Source organism: Bos indicus x Bos taurus, chromosome 14 (assembly GCF_003369695.1).
Source record: "Bos indicus x Bos taurus breed Angus x Brahman F1 hybrid chromosome 14, Bos_hybrid_MaternalHap_v2.0, whole genome shotgun sequence".
NCBI lineage: Eukaryota > Metazoa > Chordata > Mammalia > Artiodactyla > Bovidae > Bos > Bos indicus x Bos taurus.
Window position 1 is genome coordinate 34,082,167 of NC_040089.1, and position 23,291 is coordinate 34,105,457.

A 23,291-nucleotide genomic window follows, 5' to 3' on the forward strand; every position below is an offset into this window, starting at 1 on the left:
TAATACAGAAAGCAAGTTGTTTCATTTTACTTAATTCTCACAATACCCTACAACATAATTATTACCTTATTTTATGGATAAGCCTGTTAACCTTAAAGATTAAGTGGCCTGCCCAAGATTATACAGTAGGGACATGGTGCACAAATCTAAGTTTGGCCAACTCCAAAATATAGTCTATGCTTCGTGTTCCAACAATGTTTGGCCAACACAATTATGTTAACTGAAAGTTTTAATACTTTCTATGGAGTGGTTTGTCTTCTACTTTAATTCTTAGTCCATTAAAAAAAAATTCTTATTGCTCTAAGCTAATCTAAATTATCTTTAGAAATCTGAGATGTACTTTTAAACACAAGAGAGCTTAAGGTAATTACTAATAGGAAGATGTTATGAATTGACTGTATTTTCCAAACCAAAAAGTGATATAGGTAATGTGATCAATATGACCAAAGCTTTGTAGAAAAAAGCTTGGATTAATTAAAAAAGGTCCAAAGCATTCCAGTTAGTGTAGGCACGCATGATCTGTATACTAAGGTATTACTTGACATGCATGCATTTTGGAATTAGTGCTAGAAAAGAGGAAATTTTTTTTTTTAACCTTTCTCTGCTACTCTTCCAGTTCAAAGAACAGAGTAGTTAATTTGAATTATTCAACTAGTGAAAACATTGGCATCACACCAGTTCCTGATGTCTTGCTTTACTACTTTGGTTTTAAAATAATGTTCAAATCCATATGGACCGAGAAATATATTTTGAACTAGCAGGCAAAGAAAGGCTGCCTAATTACAGGCCTGAGCCCCCTTATCTTTTCAAATGATCATTGTTCTGACTTAATTAACACAAACTAACACAGTCCTGAAACAACAGGGCACACTCCCATTAGGATAAATTACTCAGACCCACTCACCGCAGCCAAGCATTCCCCAGAGAAAAATCTGTCACTGCTTTTTCCACGTGCGCTACATCTCTTTTCAAAGGACTCTGCTGCAGCTGGGAGCCCCCTCTGAAGGGACATCTGCTCTGTATTGAAATCTCTTACATTTGGAAGAAATGTGGACCATGAATAAAGTGTGGAGAAAAACCCGTGGTCGATAGAGCCATGACCTGGTGGCTTAGTAGCATGCTTGCCTACAATGCAGTTTTATTCTGGTCTCCCATTTTCCATTTGAGTATTTAAAAGTTTGCTGTTGCTGGCCCCAAAAGAGGGAAGGATGGGCGTAGTCAATAGAAAAATACTATTTCCTTAGCAGGGTTCATAAGCTGAGCATCACTAGTTCATTAAGAGCCTGGATTTTGGAGTCAGGCCAACCTAGTTTTGCCCCTTAAGAGGCAAATGCTGGACCACTTCCTTCTTCTTTGATTTCCTTATCCGTCCGGTGGTAAACTCAGTGCTGCCATGTCATAGGCTTCATGGTCTACAGATGTTGGCCATTTTGACCCACATGAGTCAATAAACAAAACAAAAGATTATTCTCAGGACTTCCCTGGTGGTCCAGTGGTTAAGAATCCATCTTGCAATGCAGGAGACACAGGTTTGATTCCCTGGTCAGGGAATTAAGAGCCCACATGCCAAAGAGCAACTCAGCCTGCTCACAACTGAGACCTGACACAGCCAAGAAAACAAATAATTATTTAAAAAGAAAGCAAGAAAAGATTACTCTCCACAAGCTTGCGTTAGTCTTGTGACAATGTCTGCAAAAGCGCTATAGTTGTCTCTTCATCAGGAATGAAATCACATTTAAACCTAGGGCAATATAAATACATTTATTTATTTCTTGAAAGTGAAAGTGAAGTCGCTGAGTCGTGTCCGACTCTTTGCGACCCCATGGACTGTAGCCCACCAGGTTCCTCTGTCCATGGGATTTCCAGGCAAGAATACTGGAGTGGGTTGCCATTTCCTTCTCCAGGGGATTTTCCCGACCCAGGGATTGAACCTGGGTCTCTGGCATTGCAGGCAGACGCTTTACTGTCTGAGCCACCAGGGAATCTAATTTATTTCTTAGCCTATTGCAATTTTTAGCCATTCTTCACTTGGTAATAACATTTCTCTTGAAAGTCCCTTGGGTGGCAAGGAGATCAAACCAGTCAATCCTAAAGGAAATCAACCCTAAATATTCACAGGAAGGACTGACGCTGAAGCTCCAATACTTTGGCCACCTGATGCAAAGAGCACACTCATTGGAAAAGACTGTGATGCTGGGAAAGATTGAAGGTGGGAGGAGAAGGGAGTGACAGAGGATGAGATGGTTGGATGGCATCACCGACTCAATGGACATGAGTTTGAGCAGACTGTGGGAGAGAGTGAAGGACAGGGAAGCCTGGCGTGCTGCAGTCCATGGGGTTGCAAAGAGTGGGACGTGACTTAGAGACTGAAGAGCAACAATAACTTTTCTTCCCCAATTGCTAAAGGTCACAGATGGTGAATGAGTACCTTCTGTGTCCCCCAAGTAACTCTGGTGCTAAACAAACTATTAACAGACATTTGTCAGTTGACAAGGGAGAGGTAGAAACTAAGGGTTTAAAAAGTGAATTCCAGGGGACTTTCCTGCTGGTTCAGTGGTTAAGAATCCACCTTCCAATGCAGGGGACATGAGCTCCATACTTGGTTGAGGAACTAAGATCCCACACGCCACAGGGCAACTAAGCCCAAGAGCTGCAATGAAGACTCACTGCAGCCAAAAAAAGAGTTCAAATAAAATGGGACCTTAGTTCATGTCTGAACACTTAGTTACGATACTAATGAAGCTCTGGCTTGAATGGATTTTTAAAGAATTTATTTTGTTAAGAAATATAACAGGGGATGGCCACAGACATATCACAATCAGGAGTCGAGGCAAAGAGTAGAGAAAAATCCTCCTTTTTTTTTTTCAATCGAGAAATCAAAGACTCTGCTTCCTAGTCCGTGAAATGAAATGGTCCCTTTCAGGGCTGATGTTGTGTTTCCAGACCTGTAAGCACTGTTAACCATCAGCCTTTCACTCCTTCTGGGTGCATTCACCCAAACTCCATTCTTGTTAGAAAGTGTGAAAAAGCATTCCTGCAAAAGCTGTTAAAACTACAGACAATAAATCTGGTAAATCCTACTGGTAGGTCAGTTACATTATTCTGTTTCTCATCTCAATATAACGGCCACTGGTTTGTGAGATATACCCATGAACATAAGAAACATCAAGACGCATCTAGAGGCCTTGTCCTCAGACTCTCTGAGGGCTAGCAGTCTTCATGAGACTTCATGTGGGAGTGGAAGGCTTCTTGATCTGAGAAGGTCTTCCCACAGGTGTTACAGGGAGAGCCGTCATCCTCCCTGTGCGAGCGCCGGACATGGCTGTCGTGAGCAGCGTGCGATGCAAAAGATTTACCACAGTACTTGCATTTGAAGGGCTTCTCCCCCGAGTGCTGCCTGATATGCGTGCGGAGTATACTGGAGGCAGTGAATTTCTGCAGAGGACAGAAAGCACAGGAAAAAATAAAATGCCATCCACCAATGAAACAAAGGAGTTAATTTCATTATGACCAATCCTTGGTGGTGTTTTCTTGAAAAACTGTGTCTGACTCTTTTGCAACCCCATGGACTGTGGCCCACCAGGCTCCACTGTCCCTGGGATTCTCCAGGCAAGAATACTAGAATGGTTGTCATTTCCTCTTCCAGGGGATCTTCATGACCCAGGGATTGAATCCACATTTCCTACACTGGCAGGTGGATCCTTTACCCCGGAGCCACCTCAGAAGCCCTCATTGATCCTGATATCACACTTTAGTTCTCCGCAGTCAACAAATCCTGGATTTTAATGCTATAGGGCACTCTTGGTCACCAGGAATAGCCTTAATAAAAAAGGACATGATGGACATGCCACTGGTTACAACAGTGGCCCTTCAATGGCTAAGATCGTCTGGGTGTCTAGTCAAAAATGCAGGTTGACCTGATGAGTACGCTCTTTTGGGTAAGAAGGCAGCTGCATTTAAGCAGATGGTACTGAGATCACACTCCAGGATGATCTGCATTATGGAAGGAATTGCTAACATTGGCCACTATCTTTGCATACATGGGTACCTTATTGGTTTCTTTCTTTCTTTTTTTTTTAGTTAAACTTTTAGAGTAATAGTGATTCACATGCAGTTAGAAGAAACAACAGAGATTCTGGGTACCCTTTACCCAGTTTTCCCAATGGTTGCATCTTACAACTATAGGGTAATATCACAATCAGGATGTTGACATTGAAAGTCAAGAAAATTAGAGATACCAAGGGAACATTTCATGCTAAGATGGGCACAATAAAGGACAGAAATGGTATGGACCTAGCAGAAGCAGAAGATATTAACAAGAGAGGGCAAGAATACACAGAAGAACTAAACAAAAAAGATCTTCATGACCCAGATAACCACTATGGTGTGATCACTCACCTAGAGCTAGACATCTTGGGATGCAAAGTCAAGTGGGCCTTAGAAAGCATCACTACGAACAAAGCTAGTGGAGCTGATAGAATTCCAGTTGAGTTATTTCAAATCCTAAAAGATAATGCTGTGAAAGTGCTGCACTCAATACACCAGCAAATTTGGAAAACTCAGCAGTGGCCACAAGACTGGAAAAGGTCAGTTTTCATTCCAATCCCGAAGAAAGGCATGCCAAAGAATGCTCAAACTACCACACAATTGCACTCATCTCACACACTAGCAAAGTAATGCTCAAAGTTCTCCAAGCCAGGCTTCAAAAGTACGTGAACCCAGAACTTCCAGATGTTCAAGCTGGATTTAGGAAAGGCAGAGGAACCAGAGATCAAATTGCCAACATCCGCTGGATCATCAAAAAAGCAAGAGAATTCCAGAAAAACATCTACTTCTGCTTTACTGATTACATTCAAGTCTTTGACAGTGTAGATCACAAAAAACTGTGGAAAATGCTTCAAGAGATGGGAATACCAGACCACCTGACCTTCCTCCTGAGAAATTTGTATGCAAGTCAAGAAGCAAGTTAGAACCAGACAAGGAACAACAGACTGGTTCCAAATTGGGAAAGGAGTACATTAAGGCTGTATATTGTCACCCTGCTTATTCAACTTCTATGCATAGTACATCATGTGAAATGCTGGGCTCAATGAAGCACAAGCTGGAATCAAGATTGCCAGGAGAAAATATCAATAACCTCAGATACACGATGATGCCACCCTTATGGCAGAAAGTAAAGAGGAACTAAAGAGCCTCTTGATCAGAGTGAAAGAGGAGAGTGAAAAAGCTGGCTTAAAACTTAACATTCAAAAAACTAAGATCATGGCATCCAGTCCCATCACTTTATGGCAAATAGATGGGGAAACAATGGAAACAGTGAGAGACTTTATTTTGGGGGGGTTCCAAAATCACTGCAGATGGTGATTGCAGCCATGAAATTAAAAGATGCATACTCCTTGGAAAAAAAGTTGTGACCAACCTAGACAGCGTATTAAAAAGCAGAGACATTACTTTGCCAACAAAGGTCCATCTAGTCAAAGCTGTGGTTTTTCCAGTAGTCATGTACGGATGTGAGAGTTGGACTATACTATAAAGAAAGCTGAGCACCGAAGAATTGATGCTTTTGAACTGTGGTGTTGGAGAAGACTCTTGAGAGTCCCTTGGACTGCAAGGAGATCCAGCCATTCCATCCTAAAGGAAATCATTCCTGAATATTCATTGGAAGGACTGATGCTGAAGCGGAAACTCCAATACTTTGGCCAACTGATGTGAAGCAGTGACTCATTGGCAAAGACCCTGATGCTGGGAAAGATTGAAGGTGGGAGGAGAAGGGGACAACTGAGGATGAGATAGTTGGATGGCATCACTGAGTCAATGGACATGAGTTTGAGTAAGCTGCAGGAGTTGGTGATGGACAGGGAAGCATGGCATGCTGCAGTCCATGAGGTTGCAAAGGGTCAGATGTGAATGAGCAACCGGACTGAACTGAACAGAACATTTCCATCACAAGGACCCTCATGTCACCCTGTGACAGGCACACATAGTTCCCCCTCACACCTACTTTTAAGCCATTGCAACCATTAATCTCTTCTCCATTTCTGTAATTTTATTATTTTGAGAATGTTATGTACATGGAAGCATACAATATGTAACCTTTGGGGATCAGCGGTTCTCCGCAGAATTTTTTTTGCAGATTCACACAAGTTCTTTCAGGTACAACAGCTCATCCTTTATTTAAAAAAAAGCATTTAGTTTATTTGTGGCTGTGTTGGGTCTTTGTTGCTGCGAGGCCCTTTTCTGTAGTTGTGGAGCAGGGGGGCTACTCCCTAGTCGCAGTGGTCGGGCTTTCCACTGCAGTCTTGTTGCGAAGCACAGGCTTTAGGTGCATGGGTTTTGTAATTGAGGCACGTAGCTCACTAGGTGCGGCTTCTCAGCTATATAGCACAGGCTCAGTATTTCGGGAACACAGGCTTAGTTGCTCCGCAACATATGGGATCTTCCTGGATCAGGGATCGTTCCCGTGTCTCCTACACTGGCAGGTGGATTCTTTACCACTGGAACACCAGAGAAGTCCCAGCTCACCCATTTTGATAGCTGAGAAGAATTCCATGGTGTGGATGTTCCAGTCTGTTTAATCACCTACCCATGGTACGGTATCTGAGTTATTTCCAGTTTGAGGTTTCTATGAGCTGCTATTAATATTTGTGTACAGGTTTTAGCATGAACACAAACTTTCACTGCTCTGGGATAAATGCCCAGGAGAGCAATTGCTGGGTTGAATGGTTGTTACAAGTTTAGTTCTTAAACTGCCAAACAGTTTTCCAGAGTAGTTCTACTATTTTAGGTTCACAAGTGCTTTGCTGTTTTTACATGGCCATTTCGTTTCTTTCCCTCACTTATACCCTGTCTCCTAATTCATTTCAATACTCTGCTCTGACCTTTGTCACTTTCAGGTATTTATTAGAGATGTAATGACCCCAATTTGGGAGTCTGCTGACAGTGATACAAAACACCAGGTTAAACCAGTGACCTTGGAGTTTCAGGACTGGGCCCATGTGGGGTTGGACCACTGCTCACTAAGGAGCACAAGGTGTGGGCGCCTAGGACAGTCTCCAGCAGCTCAGGTGACAGGAGTCTAACTAGAAGTCAGAACCTCAGGGCTTCCCTACGGCTCAGTGGTAGAGTTCTGTCTGCCAAATGCAGGAGACTAGGTTTGATTGCTCGTCTGGGAAGATCCCAGATGCCTAGGAATAACTAAGCCTGTGTGCCACAACTATTGAGCCTGTTCTCTAGAGCCTGGAAGTTGCAATTATTGAGCCCATGGGCTGCAACTACGGAAGCTTATGAGCCCTAGAGCCTGTGCTCTGCAACAACAGAAGCCACTGCAAGGAGAAGCCTGTGAACCACAGCTAGAGAGTAGGCCCTGCTTGCCACAACTAGAGAAAAGCCTGTGCAGCCACGAAGACCCAGCAGAGCCAAAAACAACTAACTAACTAGCTACAAAAAAAAAAAAAAAAAAAATCAGAACATCAAACAGCTCATTTATGACCCAAGTGCATTGAGTCACCCCTTTGGGTATCTCTCATTCCCAGATTAGCCAGAAATTCAAGGTGAGAATCAGAATTAGAACGCCAGGAAGAGGAGGGGCGGTGGGATATTTTGAGCCTGCTCTGGAAATCTGGCAGGAGATCAGTGATCCCTCAGGATAGATTCCTCGTCCAGGCAAATCCAGAGCCACCCTCCTTAGGTCTGTGCTAGCTGCACATTGTCTAGTTATGTCTTAGCTCCAATTTGCTACACTGATTATTTCCATTCTATTGACACAGTTTCTTTGGTGGTATCCGTTTCCCTAAGCCAGGTAGTTTTATTCCTCTTTTGGAACCTTAACAGTCACCCTAATAGAGACTATATTTCTTTCATGGCTACATATTTAAAAAAAATAAATGGCTTGATGATAGAAATAGCAGATTCCAGTGTATCCAATAAGATTTTCTAAAATGATGGAAATGTTATGTCCATGCCAATGTGGTGGTCGCCAGCCATCAATGGTGGGACTGTTGAGCACTTGAAATGTGGCCAGTGCCACCGACTTACTAAATTTTCAATTTTATTTCATTTTTAGTAAATTAAATAGCCACATATGGCTAATGGGTAACTACACATTGAACAGCCCAGATGTACCTCATCGAAAGAGGACATGAGATGTTTTGGTTTAGTATTTTTAAAGTTAACCCAGCAACTTTTGTTCCTAACCCAGCAACCCCTAACCATGATATATTTGTCTCTTCATTTTTATAAATTAGTATTCTGTTTAACAAGATTAGATGCTACTTCAGCAAAAGTGCTCTGGAAACCAAGACTAGCGAAATTTAAGAGTCTGTACTTGAAAAAAAAAAAAAAGGCGGTCTGTACTTCATGTCTGTTATCATTGGAATCTTATAAATTTAGGGTCCGTTTCATAACAAATGCCTTGAGTGCCAATTTGGCAATAGTAGGTTGTATCTGATCATTGTAAGCAAACATGAGTATAATCTGGGGTGGAAATTGGGGATGGGCTAATGATGAATTGATTTACCAGGGACTCATTATAAGCCAGGGTTTATTCTATAAGTTCTTATCCATGGACACCCAAACAGGGCTCAAGGCAGATTCCTTAAAAGAAGGTTCCACTGAGACTTCCCCGGCAGTTTAGTGGTTAAGACTCTGCCCTTCCACTGCAGTGACGTGATATTGATCCCTGGTCAGGGAACTAAGATCCCACATGCTGTGTGCGGTGTGCTGTGTGCTGTGTGGGGTGGGGCAAAAGAAAAGAAGGTCCATTTACCTTAGTACAATACACACAGTGGTAGGGTCTGTCTCCAGAGTGGACTCTCATGTGTTTGTTTAGACTGGAAGACTGAGAGAAACATTTCCCGCATGTAGAACACTAAGACAGAAAAGAAAAATAGAGTTGAAACCACATTTCCCCGCTAGGAAGTTAACTTCGCCATTATGTTTATCTCGGGCGGTGGTGATGGTGGGGGAGGATTAGTAGGCAGAGGATGGAGCAGATGCAGGCTGAGGGTCTAGCTGAGACGGGTGAGGGCGTCACAGGACTCTGGGGAAGAATCCAACACCACATTCTGGTCCACAGCCTACTCAGCGCTGTGGCTCCAAGCCATTCCTCGAAAGTCTTTGGATGCTAGCTGCCTAGATATATAACCCTGGTGTGTAACAGAGGCCTGACTCTGTCCTGCTCTGTCAACAGGTAGCTGTGTGACCAGAACAAATCAGTTAAACTTGGAGTCTTTGCTCAATTTTCCTCATGGGTAAAATACTTGCCCTGCTGTTCTCACAAGGCTGGGAGAAAATTGCAAGCCCTTAGCAATGAATTCACCAAGTATTTATGGAGAACCTCTCAACACTCTGCTACAGACAAGGAGTAAAAATCTCGTGGGAGTGGGGACAGATATGTAGACCCAAGTGGCAATACAGGTGACAGATGACGCAAAAAATGTACCTACAAAAAAACGGGCAATTTGGGGGGGGGCGGTGAAAGCAAGCAGTATAGCCACCTGCTATAGGAACGACAGGCACGCGTCATTTCTCTGTGTTCTGGACTCTGATGACTCCTGTCCAATCTTCTCAGGAATTCTGAACCAGGTAAAAGAAACTACTGTGTTTCTGGACTCTCTTCCGCAGGTGTCCTTATGGGCACACATGGGAGCCTGGCTATTTTTATTTATTTAACTTTATTTTAACAATTTTTATTGGAGTAGAGTTGCTTTACACTGTTGTGTTAGTTTCTGCTGTACAGCAATATGAATCAGTCACACGTGTGTGTGTGTGTGTGTGTGTGTGTGTGTGTGTGTATACACACACATCCTCTTTTTTGGATTTCTTTCCCATTTAGGTCACCCCAAAGCACTGAGTTCCCTGTGCTACACAGTAGGTTTTCATGAGTATCTATTTTACACATAGTAGTGTATACCAAAGTATACATACCAAAGGCGGAAGAGGGGTGGACTGTATCCATGTCTGCTTTACAAAAATAGGTTTATCTGAACCATTTTTCTAGATTCCACATATAAGCGATATTATGTCTGTTTTTCTCTTTCCGACTTACTTCACTCTGTTTGACGGTCTCTAGGTCTATCCACGTCTCTGCAAATGAACCTAGGTATTTTTAGATGATGGGATTTGGGGGTGGATTTTAAAAATCTTCTCTAATTTTTCTTTACTACTTGAAGTTTGAATAAGGAGCATGTATTGTCATTGAAAGTGAAGGTCGCTCAGTCGTGTCCAAATCTGTGACCCCATGAACTACACAGTCCAGGGAATTCTCTAAGACTATAATACTGGAGTGGGTAGCCTTTCCCTTCTCCAGGAGATCTTCCCAACCCAGGGATGGAACCCAGATCTCCCGCATTGCAGCTGAGCCACAAGGGAAGCCCATACTGTCATTACTAAAGCAAAAATAGTCAGATGTTGAAGTTATCATTGCAAAAAGAACAGATCAATTTTAAATGAAAGGGAAGCAATTAGAACATGAACCTGTTCTTGGAAATTAAAAATAACCAATGAAAAGGTACAGAATGAAATGCTGTAGTCAACAGGCTCAGCTGACTGCTAAAGACTGAAACATGACATAAAAATGAAGGTTGAGAACTCTCAGAGAATGCTGATGAAAAAAAGTAAAGGTTAATGAATACAAAGAAGTGGATTCAACCTAACATTTGGCTAAAGGAAGAGAACAAAAATGGAAGATAGATAATAGCCAAGGAAAGTACAAGAGAGGGCCTTCCCTGGTGGTGAGGACTCCAAGCTTCCACAGCAGGGGTACGGGTTCAGTCCCTATTTGGGGAACTAAGATTCTGCAGGCTGAAAAAGAAACCCCGAAAGTGCAGGAGAATTCCTCTGAGCTTAGGCTCTGTGCCTTCAGACGGAAAGAATACTTTGTCTTTTACTGACTACAAAGCAGGCAGGGGTGAAAAAAAAAGGAAGGAAAGAGAAAAGAAACATTGAACACACTCTGTTAAAATTTCAGACATAAACTGACAAACCACAAGACAAATACAAACTAGCCAAGAAAATATATCTTATTTTATTTTTTAGATTACTCTTTATCTTAATCGCTGAACCACCAGGGGAGGTCTCAGAAAATATATTTTAATAAAATGTAAACCTCATAAATAACAAAGATGCAAAGCCAAGCAAGATACCATTTTTCATCTATAAAAATGTGAACATAAGAAGGATAATATTGTGGGAGACTTGGGGTTACTGACTACACACACTGCAAGCCCAGCTGGTTGGACTGTTTGGAAAGGTGTGTGGTACCTTAATTCAAGTGCCTTAAAATTGTACCTTTGACTCAATCTTTCTACTTCTAGGACTGTACCCCAAAGAAATAATCAGAAATGAAAAACAGAGTGATTTATAGATAATATTGTTCACTGCAGCCATGCTGGGGGGAAATGCACAAAACAGTAGATTTTTAAGTACATAACATCAGTATGACCCCAAGCGTATTAAAAATACATACACATATAGAAAAAAATTATACCTAAAATAACTTTGGGCCATAACATATCTAGTGGTTTTTGTTTTCTTTTTATCTCTAGTGTATATTGTTTTCTCATGTTAAAAAACTGCAGATAAAAAATAAAATTTTAAGTTTACCAAGTGAAGACATAAAAATCATGCTTGGCTTTATTCTCTATCATACTCCCAGAAAGATTGGAGTTTAATGGCTTCTTTCCAATTGTGTTTCCATTTATATGTAAACATTATATACAGTGTACATGATTTTCTAAGTGACATCATTCCACACATATTTTACAACTTGTTTGTGCTTAATAAGCCAAACTTTACATAACCAATTCCCTATTGATTTACATGTAGAATACTGGACAGTATAACTTTTTACTCTGCCAATCTATAGCTGAGAATAAAGAAGGCTGAGCACCAAAGAACTGATGCTTTTGAATTGTGATGCTGGAGAAGACTTGAGAGTCCCTTGGACTGCAAGGACATCAAACCAGTCAATCCTAATGGAAATCAACCCTGAATATTCACTGGATGGACTAATGCTAAAGCTGAAGCTCCAGTACTTTGGCCACCTGATGCAAACAGCAGACTCGTTGGAAAAGACCCTGATGCTAATGCTGGGAAAGATTGAGGGCAGCAGGAGGAGAAGGGGGCAACAGAGGATGGGATGGTTGGATGCTATCATTGACTCAAAGGACATGAGTTTGAGCAAACTCCGGAAAATAGTGGAGGACAGGGAAGCCTGGTGTGCTGCAGTCTATGGGGTTGCAAAGAGTTGGACATGACTGAGCAACCAAACAACAAAAGGTGAGAAATGATTTCACTGTCTTAATAATTTAAAATTTCTTAGATTTACAAAAACAATTTGAGATCATTGTAAAAATACTCAGATTTTACAGCTGTATATAACAGTGATTGTGATATTTCCAGGAGCTTCACTGTGAACAGAAGGGGAGAGACAAGAGCAGTTTTATTTCTTCAAATGAAGAGTGGGGCTGGCAGGAGTCCTGACAGCACTGAAGCCTAATCTGAATCTGTCGGTCTGTACCCAAGCCCCATCCTCTTTATCCTAATTAAGACCAGTGGTAGTCAGCACTTTCTTGCACCAAGTCTGGCAGAGCCACCACATATCCAGAATGGTAGACAATGGCTCCCCAATGCACCAGTGTTTCTTTCTTCCTTACAAAGTCCCTGGCATGGCACAAAAGCCACCCATCCTTTGGACCATGCCTGTAACTATCAGTATGCCTGCACATTGGACCTAGAGATTATCATACTAAGCAAAGAAAGTCAGAAAGCGGAAGACAAATACCATATGATGTCACTACTATGTGGAATCTAGAATATGACACAAACGAAGTTATCTACAAAACAGAAACAGGCTCACAGACACAGAGGTCCTTATGGTTGCCAACGGAGAAGAGGGTGGGGAAGGGAAGGATTGGGAGTTTGGGAATAGCCGATGCAACCTAGTGTATATAGGACAGATAGACAACACAGTCCTACTGTATGGCAAGGGGAACTATATTTAATATCCTGTGATAAACCATAATGGAAAATAATATGAAAACAAATGTATGTATGTGTATAACTGAGTCACTTTGCTGTACGGCAGAAATTAATACAACATTGTAAACCAAACTATGCTTCAATAAAACGTTAAAAAAAAAAAAAAAGCCTGAACACATTATGGAACAAGGTGTGGTTACCTAAAACCACAGGCCAAGGTCTTTCTCAACTGGGATGTCTCAACCCTTCCCGCAACCCCCAGTCAACTCCACCTCCAAATAAACCAGACACTTCCTCAGTCCTAGGTTCTGCTCACGGCCACCTGTCTATGAGGCCTTTCATGGCCCACATGTAGAAAGACACCGTCTTCTGCCCCTGTCTACCATGCATCCGCCAGCTTCAACACTCAGGCATCATGTCTTGGTCCATGGACCATCACATTGGGTCCATGTCTGCCCTTTCACAGCACTGCCACTTCCTTCAGAGACCCTGTCCCATCCTCCCATCCCAGTAACTTGCACCCAGGAGGCCCTCGGGGTGCACCCAGGGGTTTGGGGAAAAAGCCTGAAAGCAGACTGCTAGAGAGAGATGGGTCACTGCCCTAACTCTTACCTTGTGAGGCCGATGCTTCTCATGAACGTGAAGGATGTGGATCCGGAGCCGGTCTCTCTTCTCAAAGGATCGTTTGCATAAAGAACAGGGAAATTTCCTGTCACCCTTGTCCACACAAGGCGTGTACTTTAGATGCTTGTCTCTGTAATATTTGTAGGTAAATACTTTGCCACATCTTTCACACCTGTACCCTTCCGCAGACTCTGTCAAACACAGGGGGAAAAGTGGCTTGGTCAGCTATCTTCCCACATTCTTACTTTCTTTAGGACCGTCTTTTACAACCTTTTATTACAAAAACTTTTAAACAAATACCAAAGTCAAAATAATAGAATAAACCCTCTTGGGCCCAAACACCAGGCTTTGACAGTGACTGACTCACATCACTTCCCCCAACAGATTATTTTTAATACCGATTTCTCACTTGTTTCATCAACACCTCAGCCCACAATCTTTAATGGATAATGACTTTCTTGGGGAGCAGGGTGGCATGTGGGATCTTAGTTCTCCAACTAGGGATCGAACTCGCATCCCCTGCAGAGGAAGTGCAGTCTTAACCACTGGACTGCCAGGCAAGTCCCTGATAACAACTTTTTGAAAAGCATAACCATAAAGCCACTGTCATACCTAATTGTCAAAACCTTATTCCTTAATAGATAGAAACACATATATATTTGTTTATAATACATATACACGCACTTATGTTTGTTTATTTTTCAGTCAGTTGGTTCAGCGTAGGATTCAAAGTCCACATGCTGTCCACAGTTACTATGTCTCTTCAATGTCTTAATCTCTAGGTTCCTTTTCCTTTTTGTTCCTGAAATATATTTATTGAAGACACCCTTCCTCCAGCCCTATTTATGAGCAAGTCAGTCTTATAGTTACTTCCTAACTGGCCTGTGTTACAAGGTTCATGTACCGAATACCTACTGTATTTGTGCTTTTCAGATCAGACTGAGCTACAAGTTCAAGCAGTTCACCCTTTGGGGGCCTTGATGGGCACCCAGAGCTTCTTCCCAGGCTTCATTAAGTGCTGCTCCATTGGACCTCACTTACAAAGACTTAGGTACCCTTTTAGCTAACAATGCATTTCTCTGAGCTTTCGGGGAAGATTCCAGAACTAAAACATGGGATTATCATGATTAATTTAACCCTGACACTGAATTCAAACCAACAAGTGACTCTATCACTGAGCGACAGACAAGACTGAGGAAGGTAACTCCGTTTTCATCAGAGGAGGAGAGAGGTTGGGGAGAGGTTAGAGAAGGTGCAGCCAAATCTAGCAGAAGAGATGCCAGGCTCAGGGGTGTCTATGTGGTGGGGTGGGAAGGGGAAGGACCGGGGCCACCTACAAAAGCGTTCCTGCTGAGGACACTCTGGATTCCAGAGGATCAAGTGGTTTTGCTTATGAATGCATCAATGAAACCTCACTGCCTCTGCTCCAGGGAGGCAGAGAGTAGCCAAGACTGAGTACATGCAAGAGTGTGTAGGTGGAAGTTTTTTAGTCAGCTTGGGGAAGCAGGAAAGCTATCCACTGGGGGCTTTGTTAGTCAACAACTGCATGCTAGGCACATTTAACAGGTGGCCAAGGAAAGAAATCATTTCATTTATTAAGTAAATAAGCAGGAAGGCAGCCACCAGCCCCAGGACGATCCATTGCTCAGTCTCGTCTACCGCTTTCATTGAGGTGCTAATGCTCTCAGAACCTCCCTGCTGGGACGGTTTTTGCTCGAAGCTAGAATTTTCATTGGTTAGAAATACCTGGCCTTCCAGCTTCCGGGGTGGGAAGGGGGTTGTCTACGAGACAGGGTCAGCGAGTCTTTACAAATTAAAGCCCTAAGGCACACCAAAATTCAGAATAGGGGCACAATAGTCAATTTGCATAAGAACCACCACTTAGGCAGAAATGACACAGCACCCTTACTAATTAGGCTTCAGCCGCCTACGTTTTCAGCTCAGGTTCTTGGAAATTTTATCTTAACCTAATTTTGTCCTGTTTCCTTTCCTTCCTCCTCCATCCCATTTCAATTTTTTTCAGCCAAATGGTTTCCTGAAACTGAAAATGATGCTTTCTGCCCCACCTAGACAACTCTTTAGATAGAGTTTGGTAGTGATTAAGAACTATCTACACATTCCCCACCCCCCGCCCAAAACACACACTCTGCGGGTTTGCCACCTAGACAACTCTTTAGATAGAGTTGGGTAGTGACTAAGAACTATCTACACATTCCCCACCCTCACCACCACCCCCTGCCCCCCACCCAAAACACACTGAGGGTTTGCAAACTTTGCAAACTCTAGGTTTGCAAACTCTAGATAACCCGCCCACATAGGGCCCTTCCCTCCCACTCAACACCTTAAAGGGGAAGGCTCCTACCAAGTCTCAAGAAAAGGTTTGGATAAAACACAAAAACTTTCTTCTGAGAGGACAGAAGAATGTTGATTTTTCATTTCTTTTAATTCTATTCTCAACCATTCTTCCTAACAGAAAGCCATGAACTTATCCAGATGTAATTTGGTTCAGAAGTGTAACACAGCGACTTCCCTGGTGGTCCAGTGGCTAGGACTCTATGCTTCCAATGCCAGGGACCTGGGTTCGGTCCCTAGGTGAAGGCATTAGATCCCAAGTTCTGCTAAAGAACCTGCATGCCACAACTATGACCCAGTGAAGCCAAATAAATATTTAAAAAAAGAAAGAAGTGTAGTACAGGTGGGTACTACACCAGGTACTACACCTGCTGGTGTTTCTCCCCACCCCACTGACCATGGGAAGCCCTTATCCCTGGTGCTTATGATTTACTTAATAATTATTCTACTATTGGGCATTTGTTTGTGACTTTTCACAAAAAGGAATGATGCTGTATTAAAAATCCCTATGGACAAAGCTTTTCCTATTGGAGTATTTCCTAAAGACAAATTTCCAGAAGAGTATTACTGATACATCAAAGGTTATGAACATTTTAATAGCTCTGATACATAGTGCTGAATACCTTTTCAAAAAGATAATGATTCTATTTTGTGAGTTGTCAAGCATGTATCTTTCTCAAATCCATTTGGCACTTCTATTTCAGCAGTGCTTGGTACCTCTTGGGAAGTGACTAAAAAGGCTTGGTTTGGTGCCAACTACGGGGCAACTGTGAAGTCCAGACCCCAGAGAATTCTGCCATCTCACCCCTCACCCTCATCCCCACACCATCCATAAGCTGGGGTACTGAGAAGACAGTTCAACAACCCCTCATTATTTGGCCTCTAGAAATAGACTGTTCATTGTTCACCTCTTAATCCCTGGTGAACACATCCTTGCCCTTGGCTTCACTATATCCCCAAGCCTGGATTGTCTTGCCTTTCCCTGCCTAAACTGTGGTGAGCATGCGTGCATGCTTAATCGTGTCTCTCTGCTATCCCATGAACTGTAGCCCTCCAGGTTCCTCTCTCCCTGAAATTTTCCAGGCAGGAATACTAGAGTGGGTTGCCATTTCCTACTCCAGGGGATCTTCCTGACCTGGGGATGGAATTTGAGTCTCCTGCATTGGTAGGCAGATTCTTCACCACTGGGCCACCTGGGAAGCCCAAAACTCATCCCTTAATTCACCACATCCCTAAGCAGTTTTCCCTAATCTAGTCTAGTCTTCCACCTTCCTTCAATACAGAAGGAATTCAGAGCAGGAGCTATTAAGGTGTTTACAGTTGTCTCCAGCCCTGAAGGGTCTCAGTCTAGCAGGGGAGACATGCATGCAGACCATCACTGCAGTGTGATGAATGCAATTCACATTCTCTTTTACCTGCTGCTTATGACATCTATCCTAACAGAACAGGATGGTCTTCTACCTGGTTCACATATTAATTTGCATTTGTCTGGTCCCACGTATGAGATGACTGGTTCCCAGGCTTTTGTGGTTATAAAAATCAACCGCCCAGAGAGCTTTTTTAAAATGCAAATCCCCAGCGAGTGGGTTGATGGTCCTCCAGCTCCCTGCTACTGAAATCTGGTCCAGGGAACAGCAGCAGCAGCAGCAGCATCCCCTAGTAGCTTGATAGAAATGCAAAATCTCCCATCCTGGAATGAGAATCTGCACCTTCCGAAAGGGCCCCACATGTTAACACAACACTAAAACTGGAGAGCAAGAGTCTAGCTCCATGCTCCTCTAAGTGGACTGAGACCCAGTAAGAAAAACATTTTCTATTTGAGACCCGGTTCACACACATCCATGTGAAACAAAAGCCTCACCAAACAATGCTTAAGTGAGATTCATATCAATATTTTCTGTTCTATTTTATTCTTATTCTTTTTTCTTCTTTAATGCTGATCTCTACCACCAAACTGATTTCCCACCCTATTAACATATTGCAAGCCACCATTTGAAAAGCAGTGCTCTGCGTATGGCTGAGACCCTTTGCTGTCCACCTGAGACTATCATGAGGTTGTTAATCAGCCATGCTGTTGCTGTTTAGTCACTGAGTTGTGTCCAGCTCTTTTCAACCCCATGGACTGTGAAGGGGATTTTTCAGGCAAGAATACTGGAGTGGGTTGCCATTTCCTTCTCCTGGGAATCTTCCCAACTCAGGGATTGAACCCGTGTCTCCTGCATTGCAGGCAGATTCTTTACCACTGAGCCACCAGGGAAGATCTAATCGGTCATACTCCAATACAAAATAAGAAGCTTAATTAAAAAAAAAAAAAAATTTAATGAAAAAAACAGTGACTTCCTGAGTTGTGTGAGCCTCTGCAGAGATGAATCAGAAGCTGGCTCATCTAAGGCAGAGGTTGCATCCATTTATTTCACTTTTATTTTATTCTCTGGGAGCGGGTGAAAGGGTAGAAGATAAAGGTATCCTGGTGAACAGCAGTAGCGTCAGCAGCTTTGGGAAGAGGAGGGCATCGTCCTCCAGCTGGCAAGACTCATGTGGCTAGAGACGCCCTTGAGTTCGGGGTTCTACATTAGAGCTGGGAGGCAGAAGTTCCACAAGCAAGTGGAGAAGCTGCAGGAAGGTGCTGGTCTGGGCAAAGAGCCCAGTCCTTCGACCAAGAGGACCTCACTGGGTGAGGCAAAGGTGTGCACTCACCTTCAGAGGACCCAGATGCCTGCTTCCCCTGCTTGAGAACCTGCAGGCTCACGGGAATGTCCAGAAACTTCTCATAGCAATCTCCGTACCACACGAGGAGCTCCTGGTTCTGGTAGATCTCCTTGCAGCTCTCGTAGAAGATCTGCCCTTGACATTGTACTGCCACCAGGTTCTGCTCCGACGGGAAACGGGCACAGTTGACATAGGACATCCAGTTCCCTGCACCTCCTTTTCCATCAATAAAGTGGCTCAACTGACCATCTTCAAAGATCTAAATGGAATCAAACAAACTTTAGAAATGTATCTTTTATTTTTCTTTTGGTTTGACATAGAAAATAAATTTACATATTAAAAATGTACAATTCAAATCTCACGCTTGATCTCTTTGAATATATTTATTATCAATATTATTAAGCCTAAATGGATTTATCAGCTGAAAGATATCTGTCTAGGTGGTGTGACATTTTTAAAAGGTTTCTACTTTTATCACCTCTTGATTCCCAAGTTTCTAGGGTGAGCATATATTAACTTCATAAACAGAAGCAAAGGGAACAGGAGGTTACATTTAATTCTATCAGTTCAAGACAACCAATTTGTTTGGTATTTTATCTCAAATGAGTTTTCGTGTGTATTGATGGAGATATAATTTAATTCTTTCTCTCCAGTGAGTAATTCTGCAGTCTTTGATGCTTTGGTGTTACAAACAGATTCTGGGAAGTCTGGATTTCAGATTATTTTCCTAAAGTGTATTCCTCAAAATTCAGGGCAAGGGAGGATAATCTGATACAGTCTGACATACTGCAGTCCTACCATCATGCCTCATACAGAGTTAAGAATAGCTGTTTTTAAAAATCCCCATTAGACAAATGATATCAAAAAATTTTAAATCTGGTCTTTGTCCTTTTGGACATATTCTTAGCATCACATGGTAATATTTAAAGTATTTGTTTTGTCTGTAAATATAACCCAGGGTATTGGCTCTTTGTATTCTGGGGCTAATCTTCAGATGAAAATGCCTTAAGGCACTGAAAAGATACACAGACTCCATGTGGAGGTGCTATCCCTAGCGGCTCTGCAGTTGCCTACTTTTCTCTTTATGTTGCAAAATAGACAGCACTAGACAGCTGAGTACTGCTGAGAGGGTCCCCTCTCCCAGAGGGGCAGAGGCCAGGCTTCATCCCCAGCGACCCTCCTCCCCACTTTCCGACAACCCATAAGAAACAAATTTACCTCCCACATCAGGGAATTGTCTCCGTGTGTCTTGACTTCGCTGGTGTTGACCACTTTACCCTGAAAGGGCCCAAACCTGACTCCTTTGGCCACAAGACTACTGCAGAACACCCCAAAATGTGCGACTTCACCAAACTTCGTCTGCTGGAGGCAGAGACCTAGCAGGAGACCCAGGGCAGGAAAGAAAGCCAGTGAAGAAACCTACTGTGTTTACCGCCATTAAATAAAAAAAAAAATCCAAGCCAGGAGCCCTGCCTACCTTCTGGTAGCTGAAGGGAGTCGTTATCCAGAGTCTGAGGAAGAGAATCAGCCCCTAGAAAAAGACAGGATTAAACTCTTATTTTTTAAATAAAAGGTATTATAAAACGTGTCTTCCTCCTCATTCTCTAGAGCTTACCATTTGACCCTTCGAGGCTTCCGGTTCCTTTTACATATGCAGTGTCTCATTTTAGACTCAAAAGGACCCTAGCTGGTTAGGTGGTAATTAACCCCTGTTAGCAAATTCAAGGAACTGGAGAGTCAGAGGTAATGCTGATTTTGACCAAGGTCAGATGGCTGGAGGGAGACTCCCAGAGTGGATGGCAGCTGGCTCTCACTGAGACACCTTGGGCATCCTGGGAGAACCTGAGCCCACCTGATCAGCCCACACACAGCATGAGCCATTTCTCTTAAGACAACCTTGTTTAATCGTTAAGTCGTGTCTGACTCGGCGACCCTATGGACTGTAGCCCGCCAGGCTCCTCCGTCCATGGGATTCTCCAGGCAAGAATACTGGAGTGGGTTGTCATTGCCTTCTCCAGGCGTTCTTCCCCATTCAGGGATGGAACACGCGTCCCCTGCATTGGCACCGGGGAAGCAAAACAACCTTAAGAGTCATGCGGGTAGGGTTTCGGAGGTTAGCCTGGCCTCCCCAGCTCTATCTTCTGATGGAAGCACACACCCTCCCCTTCAGCACTCGCACTGCCTGGGATCCACCTAGAAGCGCCCCTTCCGCCTCCTGCTCCCACCTCTCTTCCAGTTGCCCCCGACTCCCGCATTATGGGGCCCGCCTTTACCGGCGCTATCGGTGGGGATCAGGAGGCCCGAGATCGCGTGCTGCAGGCGGGCTGAGTGCTGCGGGCTGGGGATGACCCCGTACAGAACCAAGTGCAGGTCTTCCTGGGTGAAGTGGTAGCGGCGAGAAGCCTTCCCTTTTCGGTTCACGAGTTTGGGGCCATCCTCAGAGGGCTCGCTGGGGGACCCCGATAACAGCTGCGAGGGCTTCGGCCTCTCAGGTAACAACGAAGCATCCACGGGGGGCGGCGGAACGAAAATCTCAGGTCCCCAACACTGGCCACCGTCGCTCCGGCCGGCGGTGTGTGCCAAGTCCTCGCTGGCGGCGCCGGTAAACTCACGACTGCTGTTCTGGAAGTGCGGCACCTCCCTGGGGAGGTGGGGAACAGGGTACCAGGTCGGCAGCTTGCTGTACCAGGGCAGGTCGCATAGCGGCTCCCTCGGGAGGGCCAGGCCCTGGCTTAGCAAGGGAGGCGCGGTCCGGAAGCCGAAGGGGGGCAGAGCCGGGGACGCTGCCAGGGCTTCCAGGGGCCGGAAAGGCTGGAAGCCCTCCTCTGCCGCGGTCAGGGTGTTCCCGTAGTGGCCGTAGGGCGGGAAAGGCGTGTAGTAGGCGGCCAGGTGTTGGGGGCTGCCCTGGAGCCAGTCGGGAGGGTAGCATCCCTTGTCCTGGGGGCCGGCCTCCCCCGGCGGCCGCAGGGCCATCCCCGGGCCACGGCGCTCGGCGGGTCTGCGGAAAAGCAAGGGCGGCCCGGTGAGGGGCGCTGGGCGCTGCAAGCCGGCTCCTGCGCGCCCAGCCTCCCCCGCCCGAGTCCAAGGACATTAGATAAACTTCCCACTTCGATTCCTCAAGACCTACCCGGCAAACGAAACAAAAACAGCAATTAAAAACACCGCCCAAACTCCCAAACAAAATAAAAACGAATATCTGCCGGGATTCTGTCCGACACCGAGTTCCGGGTAAGTGTCGCTTCGCGCTTCCTCTACAGACACACCTTGACCGGGCAGCGCTCGTCTCCAACACCCACGCTCGACGCCCGCCCCAAACCCGGCTCCTGCAAAATTCGCTTCAAGTTCCCTCCTCCGCCCTCTTCTCTGTCCTCCACACCCTCTTTTCCAGGGTGGGTCGGAGCCGCAGGACCTCCCCTCTCGCCGGGGCGGGGGCCGAGTGCTAGACCGCGCCTGGGGGCAGGCGGCAGCTTCGGGCGCTCCCGGGTCTCTAGCAGAAAGGACAGGGCCGAAAGCCCGGTCGGATTGCGTAGGAGTCGCGCTCCCCTAGCCCGGCTTCAGGTCCCGGGAGGCCGCTTCGCTGCGAGGCCCGGGTCTGACCCCGAGGACCCCGGCGGTCCCGGCTACGAAGAGGAGGAGATGGAGGAAGTGAGTGCCATTTTCGGCTCCCCTCTCAACTCCGGAGCCAGCGTGGGCTCCTCACGTGCGCCGAGTCCCGCCACATTCCCCAGGTCCCTTGCGAAACTCGCCACCTCGCCTGGGAACTTAGGGATCCTGGGGTGGCCTCTCGGGAGCAGGAGACGACGAGCCCCAGGTCAGGTGGGAGAGAACTGGCTCCGGCCCCAGCGCCGCTGCCGCCCCCACCCGAAAAGGACAGCGTTTTAATGGACAGAAGTTCACCAAGCCTGGAGACTGGGGCCCCTTCAGGGCAGGCTGGTCTCGAGGGCAAGATCAATGAGCCCAATAAGGAAACCAAGCGGGGTCGTGACTCAGAAATTAAAGAACACGGGGTCAGGAAAAGAGGTCAGCCACGACGAAGGCATCTACGCGTCCCCTTCTGAGACTCCCCAAAGGCGCTGGGCTCACCCCGAGGACCTTCGAGTTGGGGTTGAAAGCCGTTTAAGCGAGTTAAAAAAACAAAAACAAAAACAAACTCCGAGAAGGCAAAACGACTCCTCAGAACGAATTGCGCCAGAGACTATTGCCTGTGCTTCCCGACCACCCCGGCGGGCGGCAGCCCCGGGCCACAGCTGCACGCGGGGCTCCGCACCCACCTTGGAGACCGCGCAGCCGGGCGAGCGGGCACCCCTGGTCCACGGAGGGGCGGCGCGGGTTCAGGATCCGTAGGCTTCGGGCGGGCCCGCAGGGCTGAGTCGGGTTTAAGAGGGCAGCTGGCGGGCGGGGCAGCGGGACCGGAGAGCGCTAGGGTGGGGAAGGGCCGCGGTCCACGCGGGTCCAAGGGGCGCGGCTCCTCCCCGCCCACCGCGGCCATTGGCCGGCGCTGGGCGCGCCCCGCTCCCAGGGGGTCGCGCACTTAACTCTTCACTTCTCCAAACCTCCCCGGGACCCCGGCGGAGAGCTCTCGCCGACAGCTTTCTGGGGCGGGCACCGGTGCAGCTCCAGGCTGACCG

The 23,291-nt window shown here is 45.4% G+C and overlaps 1 protein-coding gene across 1 annotated transcript; it reads right to left on the reverse strand.

Moving 5' to 3' along the window:
• Positions 1 to 3,207: 3,207 nt before the first annotated feature.
• On the reverse strand, positions 3,208 to 21,636 carry PRDM14 (PR/SET domain 14). The gene is made up of 7 exons (XM_027560623.1): positions 20,937 to 21,636; positions 20,141 to 20,194; positions 19,882 to 20,039; positions 18,652 to 18,922; positions 13,591 to 13,793; positions 8,765 to 8,866; positions 3,208 to 3,435 (listed from the first exon to the last, which is right to left on the reverse strand). The coding sequence occupies exons 1-7, from the start codon at positions 21,634 to 21,636 to the stop codon at positions 3,208 to 3,210; spliced, it is 1,716 nt and encodes a 571-aa protein (XP_027416424.1).
• Positions 21,637 to 23,291: the final 1,655 nt, after the last annotated feature.